Source organism: Macaca thibetana, chromosome 9 (assembly GCF_024542745.1).
Source record: "Macaca thibetana thibetana isolate TM-01 chromosome 9, ASM2454274v1, whole genome shotgun sequence".
Taxonomy (NCBI): Eukaryota; Metazoa; Chordata; class Mammalia; order Primates; family Cercopithecidae; genus Macaca; species Macaca thibetana.
Window position 1 is genome coordinate 122,697,772 of NC_065586.1, and position 21,345 is coordinate 122,719,116.

The following is a 21,345-nucleotide window of genomic DNA, read 5'->3' on the forward strand; positions in this document are numbered from 1 at the left end:
CCGTCATAATTCCTCTCCCATGCTGCTCCCTCAGATAAGCTCCCACAGCCAAACAGCCCTCCTTATCACGGGATCATAGGAACCCAAGGTCACCCCGCCCTCTTTTTACTACAAAGCCTGCCTCCCACAGACCCGATGTGTTCACACAGTTCCTCAGTGCAGTCCTCATGTAGCCCTGCAGGACACACGGAGCCCTCCTCCCTGGAGCTATGAGCATATGGGACCAATAAACAGCTGTTGACCTCAACTGCCCAGTGCTGGGTATCATGTGTGGGCATTTCCATCACACTAGAGCAGCAATCCCTCCCTCACCACCAGGGTGAAGAGGAGGCCATTAAAACAGCCTTCTATGGGATAACTTTACGCTGAGTAACTCTTAGACATGCGGGAATGACAATCACTTAGATGGACAAATATTACACCTTTATTTCTTAAAAACCCAGCAAACGCCAAAGACCCTGAGTGGTGGTTTTCACAGGGCTGCTCATGATAACTTCTTGGGCTCCACACCTGTAGGCTCTGATGCTACAGGCCTGGGTGAGGCCTGGAGACCTATTTCTGCTCTAGGCTTGATCGGAGATTCAGATGCACCCCTCCAGTTGGGAACTGCTGCCAACTCAAAGCCATTTATCCTGCTCTGTGGTTGCAGGAAAATCTCGTCTCTGTGGCGCATGGTGCAGGGTTGCTGCTCAGCCATCATACTCAGGTCTCTTAACGATATTTCTCCAGGAGGTGCTCCTTCCAAGCAAAAAGAAAAACCAGTGCCAGATGCCTGTCTCTCAGACCTGATTCAGGTCTTTATTCAGATCAGGATACCGACGCCCAAAGGTGCCCACCCTGACGTGCATGGCGAGGTGGAAGGGTTCAAACACTTCAGACGGGAATTCAATGAAATCATGGGTAGGTTTCCTCATTCCGCTCTTCTGAGAATGAGACATGGGGCGTCCTGGACTGTGCCCCACATGTCTACCCCAATGTCTGATTTCCTCACATCTGGATGAAGTCTTCTTGCCAACTGCCTTGGTACACAAGAGGCAGGAACTGAGCATTCATGCCTTTGAAAGGAAGCTGTAAAATCTGGCTGATGCATTTCTGTCTGACACAAAGCTATATAGACTGCAAAATCTGCAGTTGAGCTCTTTTCATAGTACAGCATTTTACCAATTATTTTTAAAATTAGATTATGTTACCAGGTGATAGGCAAAGGCAAAATTAGAGGCAGAAACACATACGGGGGAAAGAGTTGCTTATTGCACTATTTATGGGTGATTGCAGCAAAATTGGGGGTCAAGGCCCAGGGAGCCATGAAGCAGAGTCGAGGATGGCACAGGAGCACAGCGGCTCTTCATAAGAGGGCACCCAGGTGTCACGCAGCCCCAGTGGCAAGGGCCGGTTGGTCTGCTTTCTCTCTAATAACATCCTACCCAAGCAGGCACAACAGACTCAAATGCATCTCCTTATGTCCTCCACAGGAAGCAGGAGTAAATGCGTTTTATTCTCCAGTGATCCGAAAAGCAGCGCTGCCTTTTTCCACTGCCGCTGTGCACAGCAGGGTGGATGCTAGCTGGAGAAAACACCAAGCAGACCCCATCCAAGCCACTTCTAGGGGAGCCTCTGTCCCTCTCGACAAGGGAAGCTGAGGAGCAGGTCAGGAGCCTGTTGCTCAAAGCACTTGAAAAAATCTTGAAGAGCAGAAAGGCAGATGTTTTCCCCGTGGGGTTCTCGGTCACTCACACGCTGATTCTCCCCCTGCTCTGGCTTGCCTGGGAGGGTGAAGTGAGAGCCTCTGAAGGAGAAATGGCTCCAATAGCTTCTTCGGACAAATTATGCCATTCAATCTATTGAACCACTTCTCCCTGCTGATCCCTGAGCTTGGAAACACAGAGATGAGTAAAACAAGGTCCCTACACTCAGAGCTCGCGGTTCTGGAGGGAAAAAGGATGAGTCAGCAAGGTCACGTGAAAGGATTGTGGTTGTGGTTGTGCAATGGACAAAAGGCCCTTGAGAGACCAGGGGTGGGGTGGGGCAGGTTGAATCAAGTTTCAGTCAAAAGAAAGGGTTTTATCAACAGAAACATATAGAAGGGTTTTCAGACAGAAGAGTCTCTGGACAAGGAGAGAGACAGTCAAGAGCTGGGTGCAGGGTGCTTGCAAGGCCATGGGCCTGGAGAAAAACCCAGAAGGATAAATCAGACTCTGAAGGGGAAAGGCACTGAATGCTATGCCAAGGAGTTTACATTTTGTCCTCTGGGGACTGATGTGATTTTTGACCAGAGAAGTTGCATTGATTGGAGACACTCTTATAAATTGTTGAATACATGGATTCTCCCATGGGCAGGGAGGAATCTACGAGAAGGAGGCAGATGGAGTGAGGTACAATCAAATAGTTTCTGTATCAAAAGATAATCCACACACTGAAATTCCAACAATTAGAGGCTTCCTAAAAACCAGGTGTTTCAGGGAAAGCAAACAGATAAATGTGGTGTCCCTCCTATACCTCGTTCCCAGAGAAACTGCATTTACAAGAGGCTTCTTCTGGAAAAGAAAACGCATGTAACTCACACCAGGTTCTGGGGTGTTTGTAAGGGATCCTAGAACAAACCTTCCTTGAATCATGACGAAGGCTATGGGGTTTATTGGGGGGCAACTAATGGTTTAATTCAGTACTAATGAAATAGAAACTATTGTTATGAAGGAATCAAATCACTGCTTTTGTAAAATCTGGAATAAAAGAACAATCATCCTCAAGTTTTAAGTGAAATATAATTATTTTATCTGACTCATCAATCAAAGTTTAAAAACCGCCAGTTGTAAAGGTCAGGTCAAATTGATCAGGAGGAAGAAAATTCCATGCCCTCTGGCCCTGCCTTTTTCCCTAAACCAAGTGAATTGGTAATTAAAAGTTCTAAACGATCTTCATCATTTCCCCCTCTATTTACATTTCCCCTAAATGATTTCCCCAGAAATGGCTGAACCAGACACCTGACTTCCAATCATTGTCAATCCTTAGACCAAGTAGTCTCATCGGCAGACAGGTAGCATGGTGATGGGGAAATGTGACAAAATATTTTTGTAACACACAGAATGGAAATTTGAAAGGGACTTTCCACCTCTCTCTGATTTTAAAAACAGATGTGAGTTTGGACAGAACAGTCACCCTTCCTACATTTGTTTTCTCCTTTCGTGTTCAGATCCTATTAATCATAGTAAACTAGCCTTTTACACAAGCCAACTGATTTTAAAGGCCCTGCCAGGAGGACAGTTTAACTATAAGAAATCAACTCCCCACTCTTCCCAGTCCTGGAATTTCCAGTGACTGAGAAAGTGAATAGCTTCATTGTGAAAATGAAGGATGCAAAAATGAAAATTCAGAGACGACATTCAGTTCCGATTTCCTGCTTGGGCTCTATACAGCCTGTTTGGAACAAATAGCCCACTGATGGAGCTGCTGCTGGAGGCTACCACCCGCATCACTGAAGCTTAGAGCAGCTTCATAAAGATCACAGCATCCAAAAGCACCCTTGTCTAAGAGCAAACCAAGAAATGAGGAAGTGGAAGAACTGTTCCAAAGACAAAATGCTAACTGATGGCAAGGTCAACGTGGGCACTACATATCCCAATTGAAAAGACAAAACCCTGATGTCTGCTCTGTGGTTTTCAGGACAGTGCTCCTCTTCCCACCCCACACATGTGGTTCCTCCTGGTTTTGCAGTCCCATCCTCTTCCCAACTCATATCTTCTCTCCCGCTGTAATCTCAGCCATTCTCATGGTTTGTCATACCACCCTCGTGTACACCATGATGATATCAAGATCTACAACGCTGACCCACAACCCTGACCTGGCTCCTGATCTCTATGCCACACTGCCAGCTGCTTCCTGGGCATCTGGAGCAGATGAGGCCATACTGACCTCTCACACACAGAGTTTCCAAACACCACAAAGTCAGGATCCTCCCACTAGCACCCCGCTAACCCCATAAACCTCCTGGATCCTGAGTTCCCTACCCTATGAATGACAGCACTGTCTGTCCAGGAACATCTTTAACTTTCCCCTTATCCCAACAGCATGCAAATAATTTGACTAATTTCTAGGGCTCCAAAAGTTCTAGCGACCATAGCCACTGCCCCAGCTAAACCCACATTACCTGCCACCTGGAATATCACGACAGAGTTGTCTTCCTAGCACTTGGATCAGATAGTGTATTCCAGCAACTTCAAAATATTTCATTGTTCCTCTTTGCCTACCTAATAAATACAGATTAAAAATAGGTAAGAAGGCTGATTTATTTTGGCTTGATGCCATTGAAAAGCTTTCTAACAATCCCCGCTGTGTGAGCATGCCACGGGCTACCTTAAAACAGAGTGAGTCCCCTGTCCCTGGAGTTTACTGTGTGGCCAGGCCACTCCACAGGGGCTTCCACATTCTTGCATGGGGATGATGAAGAGGGGTTTAAAACATCAGACATCTCAAGGAAGCTGGACAGAAGGACCTCTGTGGCCCCTCCCTAGCTGAAGATCCTATGTGCCTACTTATGCCTTTTGAGACATATGCATGGCCCATGGATTCCTTCTAGAACATTGCCCCACTAGCCCATCACCCCCAGGACTGGGTCTCTGGAAGTTGTGCATCTAATATCTGACCTTGCCTCCTGACTGATGATCGGGTCAGAGTGCGCCTGACCCAGCAGTTCCAGGTAAGGGGCCGCACGCTCTTGCTGCCAAGGCCCAAGTAGCAACCTTGGTTCCTGTCTTTCTGCAACCCAGTGCCTCATCCTCCCATGAAGTTCACTGGTTTCCTTGCAACAGTTTCCCTTTGTCTACAATAGTGGGTTTCTGGTCTCCAAACCCAGAGTTTGACCTAAAACTCTGCTCTCTGGGTTTCCCAAAGCCACTGAGAGGGCTAAGAAAGATGTCATCCTTGTCCCAGGCCCTTCTGTTGAGCATGGAAACAACGGCTTTAGTCCTGAGCTAAACTCCCTATGCTTTCCTGAGGGAGAAAGGCCAGCCATGGAGAGCCCAGAGGGCACGGATGGCTGCTTAGCCCTCCTTTTGTAGAAGAGGTACAACTGGACTCCCTCCTTGACCAAACCTCAGCCAGGCTCCTCTGGGCCCTCTTCTTGACTAGGCCTCACCCTTGGCCTGTTAAGCCCAATTTTAGGGTTAGTGAGAATCGCTCTGAGCCCAGGATTAGTGAGTTTCTGCAAAGCCATTTTAGGCAGAATGCCCCCCACCCTTGATGGCTAATCATGTCCGTCTTCCCCCACCTTGGATACTAACTTCCTCTTTGTAATTTTCCATCAGCTGAGTTCCTCGCTCTGCCTTTTGGCCGTAAACCTCCAGCTGCCCTTGCTGTACTCAGAGCTGAGCTTAGTCCTGCGCTGAAAGCTCTCTCCTCCACTGCAGAACTCCAGTAAAATCTGTCTTACCATTTTAAACAAGTGCCCAGTGCAATTTCTCTTAAACAGATGGAAACAACCTTGCGGGAAGACACAGAGAACATGAGAGAGTGCCTTGGAGAATCAGCCCTGCCGGGAAGCGTGAAACCCATTTAGGTCTGACTCCTTGCCTTCTACTAGAATATACTCAAGGTTTAGGACTGCCTTTAAGTGTCCTTCTGTAATCCGCACTTTGACAATATTGGCAGACTAAAAAAAGGATACAAAGCCAAGAGTTCTGTCTCCCTCCCAACCCAGGGTTGCTTGAGCAATTTCCCTGCTGCCTGCACCATTAACCTCTAGCCTCGGGCCAGCACGGAATTGGTTCCTAAGCCATTAAAGTGCTCAGGCCCTCTCCAGTAGGCATCCACTGTGGAAGTGCCCAGTCCTAAGCTAAAAAGGACCAAGGCATCCACATTTAAGTCACCAGGTCTCACTGATGTCACAGCCACCTCTGAGTGCTCTGAGGAAAACGTGGCACTCTTCTCAGTGTCCCCAAACTCCCTGTGGGATGCAAGTAGCCAGACATGTTTTGGGAGCCTGCCTTTGCTGTTCAGACCACAGTAAGTGTCTGCAGATGGATTCGTGTTCTCACTACAGGCAATTTCTGGGCTCAGTTTTCAAAAAGTTCAAACTAAGTATCTGTCACTACTAAAAAGCTGGAGGTTGGGTGCGGTGGCTCATGCCAGTAATCCCAACACTTTGGGAGGCTGAGGTGAGCAGATCGCTTGAACCCAGGAGTTTGAGACCAGGTGAGGCAACATGGCAAGATCCCCTCTCTACCAAAAAAAAAAAAAAAAAAAAAAATAGCTGGGCATGGTGGTGCGTGCCCATAGTCCCAGCTACTTGGGAGGCTGAAGTGGGAGGATCGCTTGAGCCCAGGAGTTCAAAGCTGTAGTGAGTCATGATAGCACCACTGCACTCCAGCCTGGGTGACAGAATGAGACCTTGTTTCAAAAAAAAAAAAAAAAAAAAAGAACAAGCTGTAAACCATGCTGCTTCGGGACTTCCAGAAAGGATTAAATATGAAAGCTTGTTTCAAGTAGTGTTTTTGTCTTGGGTTGACTGTGTCAGTTATGGAAAGGAATTCAGGTTCCTGATATCTTTGCTATAGGCAGGTGGTGAAGAGAAGACATAAATGTATCTATGTGTGTGTACATGTATACATACATGCATATATATCCACATCCACACACATACACACACACACATAATCACATGCACTTTTCATCTGTAGTGGCCCATCTGCCATATTTATAAATTAAAATTAAAATGAGGATTAAAAAATAAAATTGTGACATTAAAGCATTCTTTTAGAATTGAATTTTGCTAGTCTCTGAATGGAAATAGTCTATTAACCCAGTAGTCTTATTATAGTTCCATCAGAACATTGGACTAAATCCGTAGGATTTCGCTCACAAAGGGTGGGGCAGGGGAGCTGGTTTTCACATCATTTATGTTAACAAACTTAATAAAAGTGATGAACTGTAACCATCTCACCTAGTGTTTTTACAGTTTAGTGGCTGAGAATGGAAGCTTTATAAAAATGATTTATGAATGCACATATCCTGCCTATATTTAAATTGCATCCACTTTGTTCTGAGAATATTCGTATTTGTCCCATTACTCATCCCTGGGGGAGCCCTGCTGCATGCTGGCCTGACCCACATGCTCTGCACTCTGCAAGGAGCTCAGGTTCCACAGGCGCCCCTGAAGCCACTGCTGCCCCTGTGACATCCTTTAGTCTCAAGGCCTGGCTGTTTAGACATTCAAACCAGCTTCAAATCTTGTCAGAGCCACTGAGCTATCATCTCACATTTGGGGGAAAACTAGGCTTAAAAGTACATTCCATTATTAATAAAAATAAAAGAGAGAGAGAGAGTGAATAAAGGCTTGAAAGGGAACCCTGCCTGGGCAGACCCCAGTCGTTTACCTGCATTCGAAAGACTTTCATTTCTTTCCCAGGCAGAATGATCTTTGGGGGATGAGAAGAGTCGACTGTGGATCTAGAAAACAAACAGAAACATTTCCCAATTTCATGTTTTGATTTGCCAGATATATAATCTTTAATAATGTACATTTTTAAAAATCAGGAACATCTTGGAATTTCTCAATTCTCCCAAGAAACAGCTATAGATTGTAATGAGGATGTACTTCCATTTTCTCCTGGGTTACCTCCATCAGTGAATAAAACCAATGAATAAAAAGGTTTCTGAGGATTTCAAAATGCACAGGAAGGGAGGGAGGGAGGAAGGGAAACTAGAAAAATTCAGCCAACGTTGATTTTGCCGTGGATTTTGTTAGCAGATCAAGGAACCACATCTAATATTTCTCTTCTAGCCCATCACAGTGCTGAATGGGTGCTGGGCTGAAGCTGGACATTCAATAAATATTGGTAAATTGATTAGCTATGAGCCATCCGATTTCAGGCCTTTAGGACCCAGTGAAAATAAGCAGAATGTGTAGGAAACTATTCCGTGGTCTGCAGGTATGACTGTTTGCTGACTTTTTCTGCCAAAAGATAAAGATTTCTTTTGTAATATTATTCTCAAAGCAGTTTGCTGTGGGTGAGATTTTTGGCTCTGATTTCTAACTTTAATGATACTCCAGATTATCTCATTCCATACTGGGTTTGCCCTATCCCCATCGTCCTTTGGAATATCCTGTGTCCTCGCCCCAAAGCTGGAGAGCAACTGTGCTGATGGTCCTGTCATCATCTTGGCATGACTTGAAGGGGCAACACATTCCTCGAGCACGAGCTGGGCTGTCATCATGGGCCTCAGTTCATGCCCCAGTCCAGAAGCTGAGTTAAACTTTTTGGTGTTCAGTTCCCATTATCGGCCCCTTCTTACCCCCTGCATCTGGGCAACCATTTCTGGGGTTGCAGTGGAGAATCTGTAGTCAAGCAATTCTTCCATCCCAAGGAGAAGTCTGGCTTCCCCCCGACCCCGTAGTGAAAGAGAAAGAATGGGGTGGGACAGGGACCTAGCCTGAGCTGAGATTCACAGTTATTTGCTACCATCTCTGCCCCTCCTTGTGGCCCAACTCAGCCACCACCTATCAGTCATGTGATTATTAATTGTAATAAGTGCTGAAAATTATTGAGACTTCACATATACTGGTTATGTATGCTCAGTGCTTTACATATATCCTCTCATTGAATTCTCCCAACTCTCAGAAAGGTATGCTTCTTTTAGCTCCACCGTGAAAGCTCAGAAAGCTAAGGCTTCAGTTTAGTAACAGGCCAAGGTCACCCAGCTGGATGTGATGGAGCCAGGAAATCAGATCTGGCCAGTTAGACCCAACACGCTAGCTTTTAGCCCGTGTGTTCCAAATGTGGTTGTTGTTACTAAGTGTTGTGGTCTAAATTTGTCCCCCAAAATTCATGTGTTGGCAACTTCATCCCCAGTGCAACAGTGTTGAGGGTGGGGCCTAGCAGGAGGTATTTAAGTCATGAGGGCTCTGCCTCATGAATGAATCAATGCTGCTGTTTTTAAAATGACTTAGAGGAGTGGGCTTGCTTTCTTCTGCTCTTCTGCCATGGTGGTTTTTTTTTTTTTTTTTTTTTTTTTTTTTAATCAGGAACATCCTGGAATTTCTTCGTTCTCCCAAGAAACAACTACAGATCATAATGAGGATGTACTTCCATTTTCTCCTGGGTTACCTCTACCAGTGAATAAAAGGAAGGTGTTTGAGGATTTCAAAATGCACAGGAAGGGAAGGAGGGAGGAAGAAGCAAGAAGGCTCTTACCAGATGCAAGTACCTTGATCTTGGACTGCCCAGCCTCCAGAACTGTGAGAAGCAAATTTCTGCTCTTTATAAATTACACAATCTCAGATGGTCTGTTATAGCAGCACAAAGAAGACTAAGACACTAAGTATCATTATTTGGCTATTTGACTATATCTGGCAATACTTATATAGCCATTATACTTCTATATATCCTTTTCTCAGACTTAGCATAGATGCATCATGGGAAATACTAGATAATGCATAAAAATTTTCAGGGAAGGAAATAAAAGTGCTGCAACATTGTATATGGGGCTGGAAAATAATTTAAATCTTAAGTCTGTCAGAAGCAGCAAGTTATCTCTCCAGTGCTTCACACCAGTCAGGTAGATCTGGAGGCTGTTTTGGAGGTGGAGGGATGCAGAGAGAAACTGGCATAGAGGAAATTTTAAGCTTCTTCTCTCCTGGGTTGTGGTCTTGTGTGGTTCTTTTAAGAACGATTGTTATGCATATTTTTAATGTAACTCTATCAAGTCTAGCAAGTTAATTAACCTGGAATGTGACAACACAGAATTAATTTTCACTTGAAAATCTCCTGATGCACCATGCAATTGTTAGTCAAGAGCCCCAGCCTTGCCATTAAGTAACAAACACTGAAGTGCTTCAGTTTGGATCACAGATGATCTCTCTCTCTCTCTCTCTCTGTCTCTCTCTCTCGACTCAGCAATTCACAATGGATGGCAAATTGACTAAGACTCACAGCCTTCTGCAAATGCCTGGTTTCTCCAAAGCCTAGAACCATGTTCCACAGGCTGTGGGCACTATTGATTCAAGAATTTTCAACAATGGGGTGATTCAGGAACTTCTTTCATCAGCTGGACCCCGGGTCTCAGCCCCATCACAACATCCTGGAAAGACCTGCCGTGGTCTCTACTTTCTGCTGGTTTCTCACTGTAATCCTTTCACACAGAAGAGCAACACTTTCCATTGCCATTAGGGTAAAGTATGACGAGGGCCCTGATGGTGCCCCTGCTCATCTCTGTGACGTCACTCACTGGGCACCTCTCTCCTGCCACACACTCTATGAGCTCCCCTCATCCCCTCGATTGGTTAAACGCTCACCCACCACAGGGCCCTAGCACGCGTTGTCCTATTTGCATAACACGTCTCCCTGGTCCTTCTGAAGCTCGGCTCACATGAGCTGCCCACAGGATTGTCTCTCCTGACATTACCTTCAAACCAAAGTCAGGTTTCTGATGTACAAGCTCCTGTAGAAGCATTCCTTTTCCTTCAGAGCACTTGCCTCGGTTTGTAAATACACATTGATGCATGTGAATCTACAACTGACATCTGCATCTTCCCTCAACCATAACCCCAGTGAGAAGAAAGTTGTTGGCCTCGCTTGCTAATGGATTCCTCCTCGCCCAACCAGGTCTGCCTCACCTTGAGACCTAGAGGTTGCTGGGAGCAGGACCTACCTGTATATCTCTGGTGTCCAGCACCATGGTGGGTGTTAATGAGAAACGCAGTGGATGTTTGCAGAAGAAAGAAGAGGAGAAAAGATGGAAGGAAGGAAGTAGTAAGGGAAAAGGTAGAGAGGGAGCTTGGGAGGGAGTGGGGACACAGGGGAAGAGGAAAACAGGGGAGGGGAGGGGAGAGGGAGGGAAAGGGCGGAGTTCCTGATCAAGGTTAGGAGTTAACAGGAGACACCGGCCTCTGGCCTGCAATGCCTGGGATTTATGTGGCACTCTTTCTACACGTGGAAATATTTTCCCCAATAAACCAAAGGTTGACTCCAATTTTTACTGTTTACTACTCTGAGGGAGAGCCTGATCAGCCTTCACTATTTCATGAGTGATCATTAAGTGACTCCTAACTCAGTCCTTTCAAGACTGTCTCCCTTAAGTCTCTGAAGCCATTAGGGTGTTATTTAGTGAATGGAAACAGTTTACCAAAGCCACACAATGGGAAAAAGATTTAAGAACCATTTCTCACCTCTGTTCCCAGTGACTCATGGGCCTGATTTAAGCCTGGGATCACGTGAGGAGCTATCATTGTATGAGGGCAATTAATCCTCACAGGATCGTTCTAACAACTCTGTGACAGAGGCATGATCACTATTATTTCCACTTTACGGAAAGTGAGGCACAAAGAGGGTAAGTAACTTGCCCAAAGTCACACCCCCCTAGTAATTGAGTAAAGGACCCCAAATTGGAACCCATGCTATTAGAATCAGTCCTAGGGAATAGAAAAGTAAGATTAGGATCAAGTACCGTAAGAAAATCATGACTTTCCTTGATAGAGTGGAATGCCCCAGCTTGCAAAGCTCTGATACTCACATGACTTCATTTTAACTCTCTGAAGTCCCTGAAAGGTGGTGGCTAGGACACAGAGATTTTTAAATATATATATAACAACACTCAGGCCCAGAAAGGATAAGAAACCTAAGTGTCCAAGAACAAGAAAATGGTGGCTCTGTCACCTACACCAGCCCTCCTGACCCTGGTCCAGCCTTCCTTCCACCACCCCCCCACACCACCGGCCACTTCACAGGTACAACCCTGCCAGACCTGCCCTGCAGAAATTCTGTGGTCAAGCCTGGTATCTGCTAAGACAATAGTAACATCAACATCACATTGATCTATGAATTCCATCCGTAGCCAGAAGCAGTGCTCCCAAGAGCTCTGACTAAACATTGTAGGTGCCATAATAGTAGAACCTTCCGTATATGTAAGACTAAATGCTTTACAAAGCAACTCCTACATTCTCTCACTTGTTCTCCCAAATCCTGCCATCATAGCTGGGCTCAAATGAGTGAATATTTTACTGTTTTTGTTGTTTCCTGACTCTCCCTTCGAGATATCCAAGTACTCACCATGGATCCATAGACCCTAATCTGCAATGCTAACATGCATAAAGCTCTGTAGTCTGAGAGTTTTTCTCCCTCGGTCTGTAGCAAACTATTCTGAGAGCAAAACCTTACCTGAACTAACCTAAGGCTATTTATGATATTAATTTATTCCATTGAGTGTGAATATTCATACATGTTATTAATTAAGCTTAATTACAGAGTTCTCCCTCAGATCCTGATGGAGTTGTTGCACAATATTATCTTTTTAAAATCCAAAAAAAAATTTATTGTTGAATCACATCTGATCCCAAAAGTTTGGGATGGAGGATTGTCAGTCAGTACTGTGGACATTTGATGAATATTCATCACCGGCTTCTGGGTGAGGGTTTTCCATATACCCCCTCATCCAGTCCTAATTTATCTCAACCTCCATTCGGCAGACATTCTCCTGCATTTAATAGACAGGGACACTGAGGTATGGAGAGATTAGGTAATTTGCTCTTGGTCACAGAGGTACTAAATGCCAGAGCCACGATTCAGCAGCATTTTTAACTCCTACACCAAGTGCTTAGGCCTTCCCTTCTCCAACTAGAATGCAATGTATGTGCGTGCACGTGTGTGTGTGCACGTGTGTGTGTGTGTAGGGGTGGTTGGGGTACGTAGAGATGGCTTCTGAGCTTTGTACAGCGTTAAGCAAGCAGAACAGGGACAGAAACATTATACACAGCAGGAAAGAAGAGAGGGGAGAAAACAGCTGAGGATTTCCCAGGGTCTACACAGAACCCTGCTGCCAGTACCCTCCCCCACTAACTTTGCCTCTCTGGACATGTGCGTGGTTTGCAGAGAAAACAGAGGAGACATCCCAAGTCTACTTGGATCCCAAGGAGACAAAGACCAAAGGTGGATTTTTGGCTGCATCTTCCCTTTAAGATAAAGATAGACATTATTGGAGTCCAAAGAAAAGAGGACTATCTCTTTTCAGCATCTGAATGTCTCCTCCAAGGGATGTAGGAGGTTCCACTAGAGGGCAGACAGCACGTGTGATGGATGGTTCCAGGTTGGACTGCTGATTTGTTGGTGAGCACAGACTCTAGTGGGGATGGTATGATACATACTCTCTACCGCTAATCTAGATGCAAGATTGATCTTTGCCAGTGTTGCATGTTTTTATTCAATCTTCTGAACTCTTCTGCAACAATAATTAATGTCAGATCAGTTTATGGATCAACAGTGTATTTTCTGGTTAATGCAACCCTGCACCTATAATAACAAAACTGAGATATATCGCTCTACCATGATTCCCTGTTCATGCTTCATCTCTTCATGTTTACATCTGGTTTAACTTTTTCTAATCTAAAATAAATCAGCATGAAAAGCATTAGATTTTTCATTTAGATTCTCAATTGCCTTTTATTACCGAGATAATATCCCTTATCTGATTGCAAATGGTAGGATTGTTCCCTTGTTAGGATCTGAATGAGGATGCCGCATAGGATCTGAATGAGGATGCCGCAGTTCAATCTATCTGTCTCTCCTTGTTTCTCCTTCACTTTTGTTTTCAAGGTGGTGGCTGGTGGGGTTCTGATTTGAAAATGAGATGAATCAGGATGTAAAGTGGATATATTATTCCTACTATTTCTGCTTTTGGAGGCACATGGAGGAAGACAGCCTCCCCTGGCTGTCTAACGAGATGTGGTCTGCAGAGCGTTCACTCTTCATTTTCCCACCAGGTGACTTCAGCTCCCTGTGTGTTTGCAGGTATAAGTGAGAGCAGCAAGGACGAAGCACTTGGCTGGAGATTTCTATGCAAACATCAGCCATGAAGGGAGAACCACACTAAAATATAGGCATGTTAATTACCCAGTTACCAAGTCAGATTTAGCTGAACTATTTTGTATATGAAAGAGGTAGATTTCCCTGGATTCGTTAAGTATTCCTTTCAGCATGTTCTATTATGTTTCTTATCATTTGTAACATTTTCTCCTTATAGGCATACCTCAGAGATATTGGGGGTTCGGTGGCAGACCACCACAATAAAGCAGATATCACAATAAAGCAAACCACATGAATTTTTTGGCTTCCCAGGACATAGAAATGTTGTTTACACTATATTGTACTCTATTAAAGGTGTATTATGTCAAAAACATGTACATACCTTAATTTTAAAATACTTATTGCTAAAACAAAAATTCTAATCATCTGAGCCTTCAACAAGTTGCAATCTTTTTGCTGGTAGAGGGTCTTGCCTTGGTGTTGACAGCTGCCAGCTGATCAGGGTGGTGGTTGCTAAAGGCTGGAGTGGCGGTCGCAATTCCTTAAAAAAAGACAACAATGAAGTCTGCTGCATCAATTGACTCTTCCTGTCACGAAACAGTTCTCTGTAGCATGTGACGTTGTTTGGAGGCATTTCACCTGCAGTAGAACTTCTTTCAACTTTGGAGGTAATCCCCTCAAACCTCGCCACTGCTCTATCAACAAGTTTATAGAATATTCTAAGTCCTTTGTTGTCATTTCAACAACGTCCATAGAATCTTCACCAGGAATAGTTCCATCTCAAGAAACAATTTTCTTTGTTGCTTCATAAGAAGTGACTTCTCATCCATTAAAGTTTTATCATGAGATTACGGCAATTCAGTCACATCTTCAGGCTCCACTTTTAATTCAAGCTGTCTTGCTATTTCTACAACATCTTCAGTTACTTCCTCCACTGAAGTCTCGAACCCCTCAAAGTCATCCATGAGGGTTGGAATCAACTTCTTCCAAACTCCTGCTAATGTGCTATTTTGACCTCCTTTCATGGATCATGAATGTTCCTAATGGCATCTAGAATGGTGAATCTTTTCCAGAAGGTTATCAATTTGCTTTGCTCAGATTCATCAGCAGAATCACTCTCTATGGCAGCTATAGCCTTAGGAAATGTATTTCTGAAATAATAAGGCTTGAATGTTGAAATTACTTCTTGATCTATGGGCTGCAAAATGGATGCTGTGTTAAACATGAAAACAACATTAATCTTCTTGTACATTTCCATTAGAGCTCTTGGGTGACCAGGTACATTGTCAATGAACAGTAATATTTTGAAAGGAATCTTTTTTTTTTTTTTCTAAGCAGCAGGTCTTAACAGTGGGCTTAAAACAGTCAATAAACTATGCTGTAAATAGCTTTGCTGTTATGCAGGCTTTGTTCTTCCATTTATAGAGCACAGACAGAGTAGGTTCAGCATTATTCTTAACGGTCCTCGGATGTTCACAATGGGAAATGAGCATTGGCTTCAACTTAAGTCACCAACTTCATTATCCCTAATAAGAGAGTCAGCCTGTCCTGTGAAGCCAGGCATTAACTTTACCTCCCTAACTATGAAAGTCCTAGAAGGCATCGTCTTCCAGTAGAAGGCTGTTTAGTCTCCATTGAAAATCTGTTGTTTATCCACCTTCATCAGTTATTTTTTGGATAACTTGCAGCAGCTTCTACATCAGCGTTTGCTGCTTCACCGTGCACTTTGATATTACAGAGACAGCTTATTTCTTTAAACCTCATAAACCAACCTCTGCTAGCTTCACACTTCTTTTCTGTATCTTCCTCACCTCTCTCAGCCTTCATAGAATTATGGCTGGATTAGGCTTTGGCTTAAGGGAATGTTGTGGCTGGATTGATCTTCTATCCAGACCACTCAAACTTTCTCCATATCAGCAATAAAGCTGTTTTACTTTCTTATCATTTGTGTGTTCACTGGAGGAGCACTTTTAATTTCCTTCAAGAATTTTTTTCCTTTGCATCCACAACTTGACTAACTGTTTGGTGCAAGAGGCCCGGCTTTCAGCCTGACTGGGCTGTTGACATGTCTTCCTCACTAAGCTTAATCATTTCTACACTAATCATTTCTAGGCATAATCATTTCTAGCTTTTGATTTAAAGCAAGAGACGTGAACGCTTCCTTTCACTTTTACACTCAGAGGCCATTGTAGGCTTAATTAGCCTAATTTTCATACTTTTGTAGCTCAGGAAATAGGTAGCACTTGAGAGGTGAGGGAAAAAATTGCTGTTGGAGCAGTTTCTTGATTAAGTTTGGCATCTTTTCTGGGTGCAATTTGTGGCACCTCAAGACAATTACAATAGTAATATGAGCCCAGGCGCGGTGGCTCACGCCTGTAATCCCAGCACTTTGGGAGGCTGAGGTGGGTGGATCATGAGGTCAGGAGATCGAGACCATCCTGGCCAACACAGTGAAACCCCGTCTCTACTAAAATACAAAAAATTAGCTGGGCACGGTGGCACGTGCCTGTAGTCCCAGCTACTGGGGAGGCTGAGGTAGGGGAATCGCTTGAACCCGGGAGGCGGAGGTTGCAGTGGGCTGAGATCGTGCCACTGCACTCCAGCCTGGCGACAGAGCAAGACTGTCTCAAAAAAAAAAAAAAATAATAATATGAAAGATCATTGATCACAGATGACCATAACAGATATAATAATGAAAAAGTTTGAAATATTAAGAGAATTTCAATGTGGCACAGAGACATCCAGTGAGCACGTGCTTTTGGAAAAACAGCACAGCTAGACTTGCCCAATACAACTGCCACAAACCTTCAACTTGTAAAGTACGTGATATCTGCAAATTACAATAAAGGAAAGCGCAATAGAATGAGCTGTACTTGACAATGTGAGCTGATGATTCTAGAACTGAGTCCATTTCTCATTCCATGTGGAAACGTCTTTCTCCAGGAATTGTTTACCACCACTTCCTGCTTTCCCCCAATTAGAGTCCTGAACAGTTGGAAATACTTTGAAATCAAATACACTGAAGTTACTCTGACTTTGGAACACCTCAGAAAATTCTGAGAATTCAATAGCCCACTTGACCCTTTAACTTTTAACTCAATTGTCTTTCTTCTTTCAAAGCAACAGAGACAAAACAAAACAAAACAAAACAAAACAAAAAACAAGAAGAACAAAGGCATTTCCAGCTCCCTGGCTCACCTGTTTGATGACACGCCTGTCCTGGGCCTGCGGGGGGGAAAGGCCTTCAGATTTGGTATATTTTACACTGGTGATTGATTTCTGTGATTTTTTTTCACCCAGACTGACAGAAAGTAATGTAAAAGGAGTGCTTTTTGTGGCTGACTTTCACACCTTCTCAGAATTAGGGGAAGTGATAACTTCTGCTTATTGAACGCTAGCAAAATTTGGTCCTTAATGGCTTTATAACAGAAAAATCGTAGCAGCCACACCATGGAGTGCTTACCAAGGGCCAGGCACCATTCTAAATGCTTCACAGGCATTATGTAATCTCCATGGCAACTCCCAAAGGAAGGCACTACTGTAATCCCATTCTAAAGGCAAAGAAATGTTATTAATAATAACATCAATAATGATGTGATCAATGACTTTTTGGGCTCTTATTATAAGCCAAGGGTTTCCCTAAGTGCTTGTCATACACAACTTACAAGCCTCAAAGCAGCACAAGAGGAAGGTACTCTTGGTAACTCCATTTTACATATGAGGCGACTGACACTGAGGCAACTGAGAGTCCATGAAAAATTGAAGAGTTAATGAATGGAAGAGTCGGGATTCATATACAAGTTCACCTGATCAAGGCCAAGCCCTTGCTCCTCTGCTACCTCAGTAGAACATCATTTCTTTAATTAAGATGCTAGAAGTTGTAACCGAAATTTATCACGGCCATACAATACTACGTACTTTAGGATTTCAGCTACAAGACATTTCAGAACAGGCAACACTATAGCTATAGAGAGCAGACGGGCGACTGCCAGGGACTGGGCTGGGAAAGGCATTGAGTACAAAGGGCACAGGAGACTTTTTGGCTTGTGGAAATGGCCTATGTCACAATTTGGTGCTGGTGTTCAACTGTATCCATTTGTCACAACAAAATGAACTGTATGCTTCAAAAACGTACGAGTAATCATGTATGTAAATTATGTTTTAATAAGGCTGATTTTTAACAAATATATTGTGAATAAGCTTCCATTTAGCTTAGAATTTCAATTCAACAAACATATAACTAGTACGGGAAATAGGACATGCACCCTGACCTCAGGGATCTCACTGTCTAACGAAAGAACCTGCAACTAACAACTGTCCTAGGCATTCATACTTCGTGTTCTGTAAACACAGGTAAGTGCAGGGCCAGCTTCATGGGTGTGAGACCTGTGAATCTGCATAGGGGCCAGTACACTGAATTGCCACGTGCTCAGTTTAATGTCACTATTTTGAATTTTTTTTTAATTGTGGTAAAATATACACAACATAAAATTAACCATTTAAATCATTTTCAAGTTCACAACTAAGCACGTTCACGATGTTGTACTACCATCACCACAAACCATCTCCAGAACTTTTTTATCATCCTGAACAGAATCTCTGTACCGATTAAATGATAATTCCCCATTCCTCCTCCTCCCAGCCCCTGGGAGCTCTATTTTACATTTTGTTTTTGTGAATTTGACAATTCCGGGTTCTTCATAAAAGCAGAGTACAACAACGTTTGTCCCTGTGTGTTGCATTATTTCATTTGGCACCACATCCTCACAGTTCATCCAAAGGTGGGCTGCCTTTTCACTCCATTGAGTGTCCTTTAATGCACTCAATATTCAATTTGGATGAAGTCCAATTGATCAATTTTTTTTCTTTTGTGGACCTGTGCTTTTGGTATCACCAACTTGAATATTTTAATACTTTGTCTTTTTTTTTTTTTTTTTTTTTTTTTTTTTTGAGACAGAGTTTCGCTCTTGTTGCCCAGGCTAGAGTGCAATGGCCCCATCTCGGTTCATCGCAACCTCCGCCTCCTGGGTTCAAATGATTCTCCTGCCTCAGCCTCCTGAGTTGCTGGGATTACAGGTGTGTGCCACCATGCCCAACTAATTTTTGTATTTTTAGTAGAGACAGGGTTTCTCCATGTTGATCAGGAACTCCTGACCTCAGGTGATCTGCCTGCCTCGGCCTCCCAGTGTGCTAGGATTATAGGCGTGAGCTCCTGCACCCAGCTGCCAATACTTTGTCTTTGAACTTGTGTTTTGTAAGTGACAGCCAACAGGACCATGGGGCATGCTGGGGGCAGAGGAGGCACGTGCACTCCCTCAGCACCCCATTGACATAAGGTGATCCTCATTCACAAACTTTGGGTGAACCTACAAAGTCTGGGTGTGGGAGTTCAGGAAGATACACAGTGAATACAAGGTGAGTGCATTCTGTCCCAGAACAAGGACGTTGAAATGCCAACAGCCATGAGGTCCCACTTCCCATTGGAACCAGATTGACTTCAAAGGCAGAAAGAAGGCGATGATGTTCTGAAAAACACGAGTGACCAGTAGCCCTATCAAAATCTCTTACTCATGCTACTTCCCTGTATAGCCAGCCACTTATATGCTGAAATGATGACACAGAAGGAAGAGAAAGACAGGGCAACCCTAGTTCCTTTCCTTATAGTCTTTCTTCAGTCATCAGCAGGCCAAAGGGCAGAGAGTACTGGTAAAATTATATGAAGCAATGAAATTACAAACAGTTGAGTTGATGTTTGCAGCACTTCCATCATTCTGGTTTGAATGAAATACATATATGCACCTATGAGCTACAAAAAACATGAACTGTGTCATTTTGGTGAGTCTACCTGTGAGCTACATGGTTTTGAATTTGTGTTAAAACTGTCATTGCACAATGTAAAGCTGAAAAGTAAAATTTGTGATAATAACATTTTAATTTGTACTTAGACCAACATAAATAGCAAATTTAAAACACTGTAAAAAAGTCAAGAGAAAGACTACAGAATAGGATGAGAATGATTTATATTTTAGTACCATTGCTGACAATTTTCCTTGGTTTTCATGGATTGATTGATTGATTGATTGCAATGGGTCTCACTCTGTTGCCCAGGCTGGTCTTGAATGGGCTCAAATGATCCTCCCACCTCAGCCTCCCAAAATGCTGGGATCACAAGCGGGAGCCATTGCTCCTAGCCCTTTCCCTAGTTTTAAAACAAGGGGATCAGATTTTCATTTTGCAAGCTTCCTCCAGATTGCAGAGGCTGAACCTGAGTTCAGGTTGTGGAGCTGCTCCACAGAGTCTTCACGGTTGCTTTTCCTGTATATCTGACAGCTAGCACAGTGGCTGCATGCGCTGGGAACTACAGAGCTTTCCTACTTCCAATCAGCGGTGAGGAGGTAAGCACACGGCATCTCCCATTCACTTCTGAGCCTCTCTGCATATCCAGTAGCCAAGTCCCTTTCACACAGCTCACCCAGAACATCATCACCAAACAGGTTGCCTTGAAAACTAGTGCAATATGAGGCAGCCAACCTAGAGCCACGCACTGAGAAGCCGGCAGTGTCTAGACAGCATCAGTGAAAAGTTGAGTGCATCTGCAGCTAAAATAAGGGGATCTGTGAACTTTCTGTAAATTGAGGACTGAATCAGAGGCATCTGGGCCCTGACACAGGCCCTGGGTTGCCAATGTACTTGCTCCTGGCTGCTGGCCACTCTGCTGGGAGGTGGTTTCCTGCATAAAATAGCAAGCAATGCGTTGTTTACTTTGAGAAAATATTTCTCCCATTTGTCTTCAGCCCTGTTTGTTTTTCTAATATGTTATTATTCCTAAATTTGGGATATTTTCCAAGATACTCATTTTTAGGGCTGTCTCAAAGTCCTTTCTAGATGGAGAAGAGATATAAATTAGACTCACAGAGAGGAAGTTAAATAATTTCACTTTTTGGAATTGGATTAATGAAAACATTGCTCAAACAAGTGACCTTCATTTTTAGCTTCATTTGGACAAACTAGAGCTGTTACCTGTTTGTCCATCTGTCTGTCCGTCTGTGATCACTGAAAAATGAGTGAATCTGTAATAGAGACTAATGTAAGTATTGAATCAAGGAAGATCTCTTACATGCACTAAGTAGTCAACCATCATTCACTCTGGCCTCAGGTGCTCATCTAAAACATACTGCATGCACTTCTGGTTATTCATTTCTTCATTCATAATTCATCCCACAAATATCTACTGAGAACTGACCTGTGCCAGGGGCACATGGTGAGCTAGAGCAGATTATGTGCACTTTGCCTCATGGAGCTCCCAGAGACTCCAACCTATGTGCTTTCAATCCCAAGGGCTCCTTCTATTTCCTTTACTCCACAGATGCAAAAATTTAAAATAGAATGTGGCAGGCTAAATACTCAGATGGTTTTTAAGATTCCTCTTGGTGTACATGCCCTATATGTTCCCCTCTCTTTGATGGCGAAAAGATCCTATGAATATGATGGGCAATCACGTCCATGATTAAGTTACATTATACGGCAAAAGGGTTGGGTTTTACAGATGTAATTAAGG

The 21,345-nt window shown here is 43.7% G+C and overlaps 1 protein-coding gene across 3 annotated transcripts in view; it reads right to left on the reverse strand.

Moving 5' to 3' along the window:
• The window catches only part of C9H10orf90 (chromosome 9 C10orf90 homolog), a 238,070-nt gene that overhangs the window by 205,571 nt on the left and 11,154 nt on the right, over window positions 1–21,345 (reverse strand). For all 3 annotated transcript variants that reach the window (XM_050803718.1, XM_050803715.1, XM_050803720.1), the window contains exon 2: window positions 7,368–7,440. In XM_050803718.1, coding sequence (XP_050659675.1) covers window positions 7,368–7,440 — 73 coding nt within the window. The remainder of the gene's footprint in view (window positions 1–7,367; window positions 7,441–21,345) is intronic.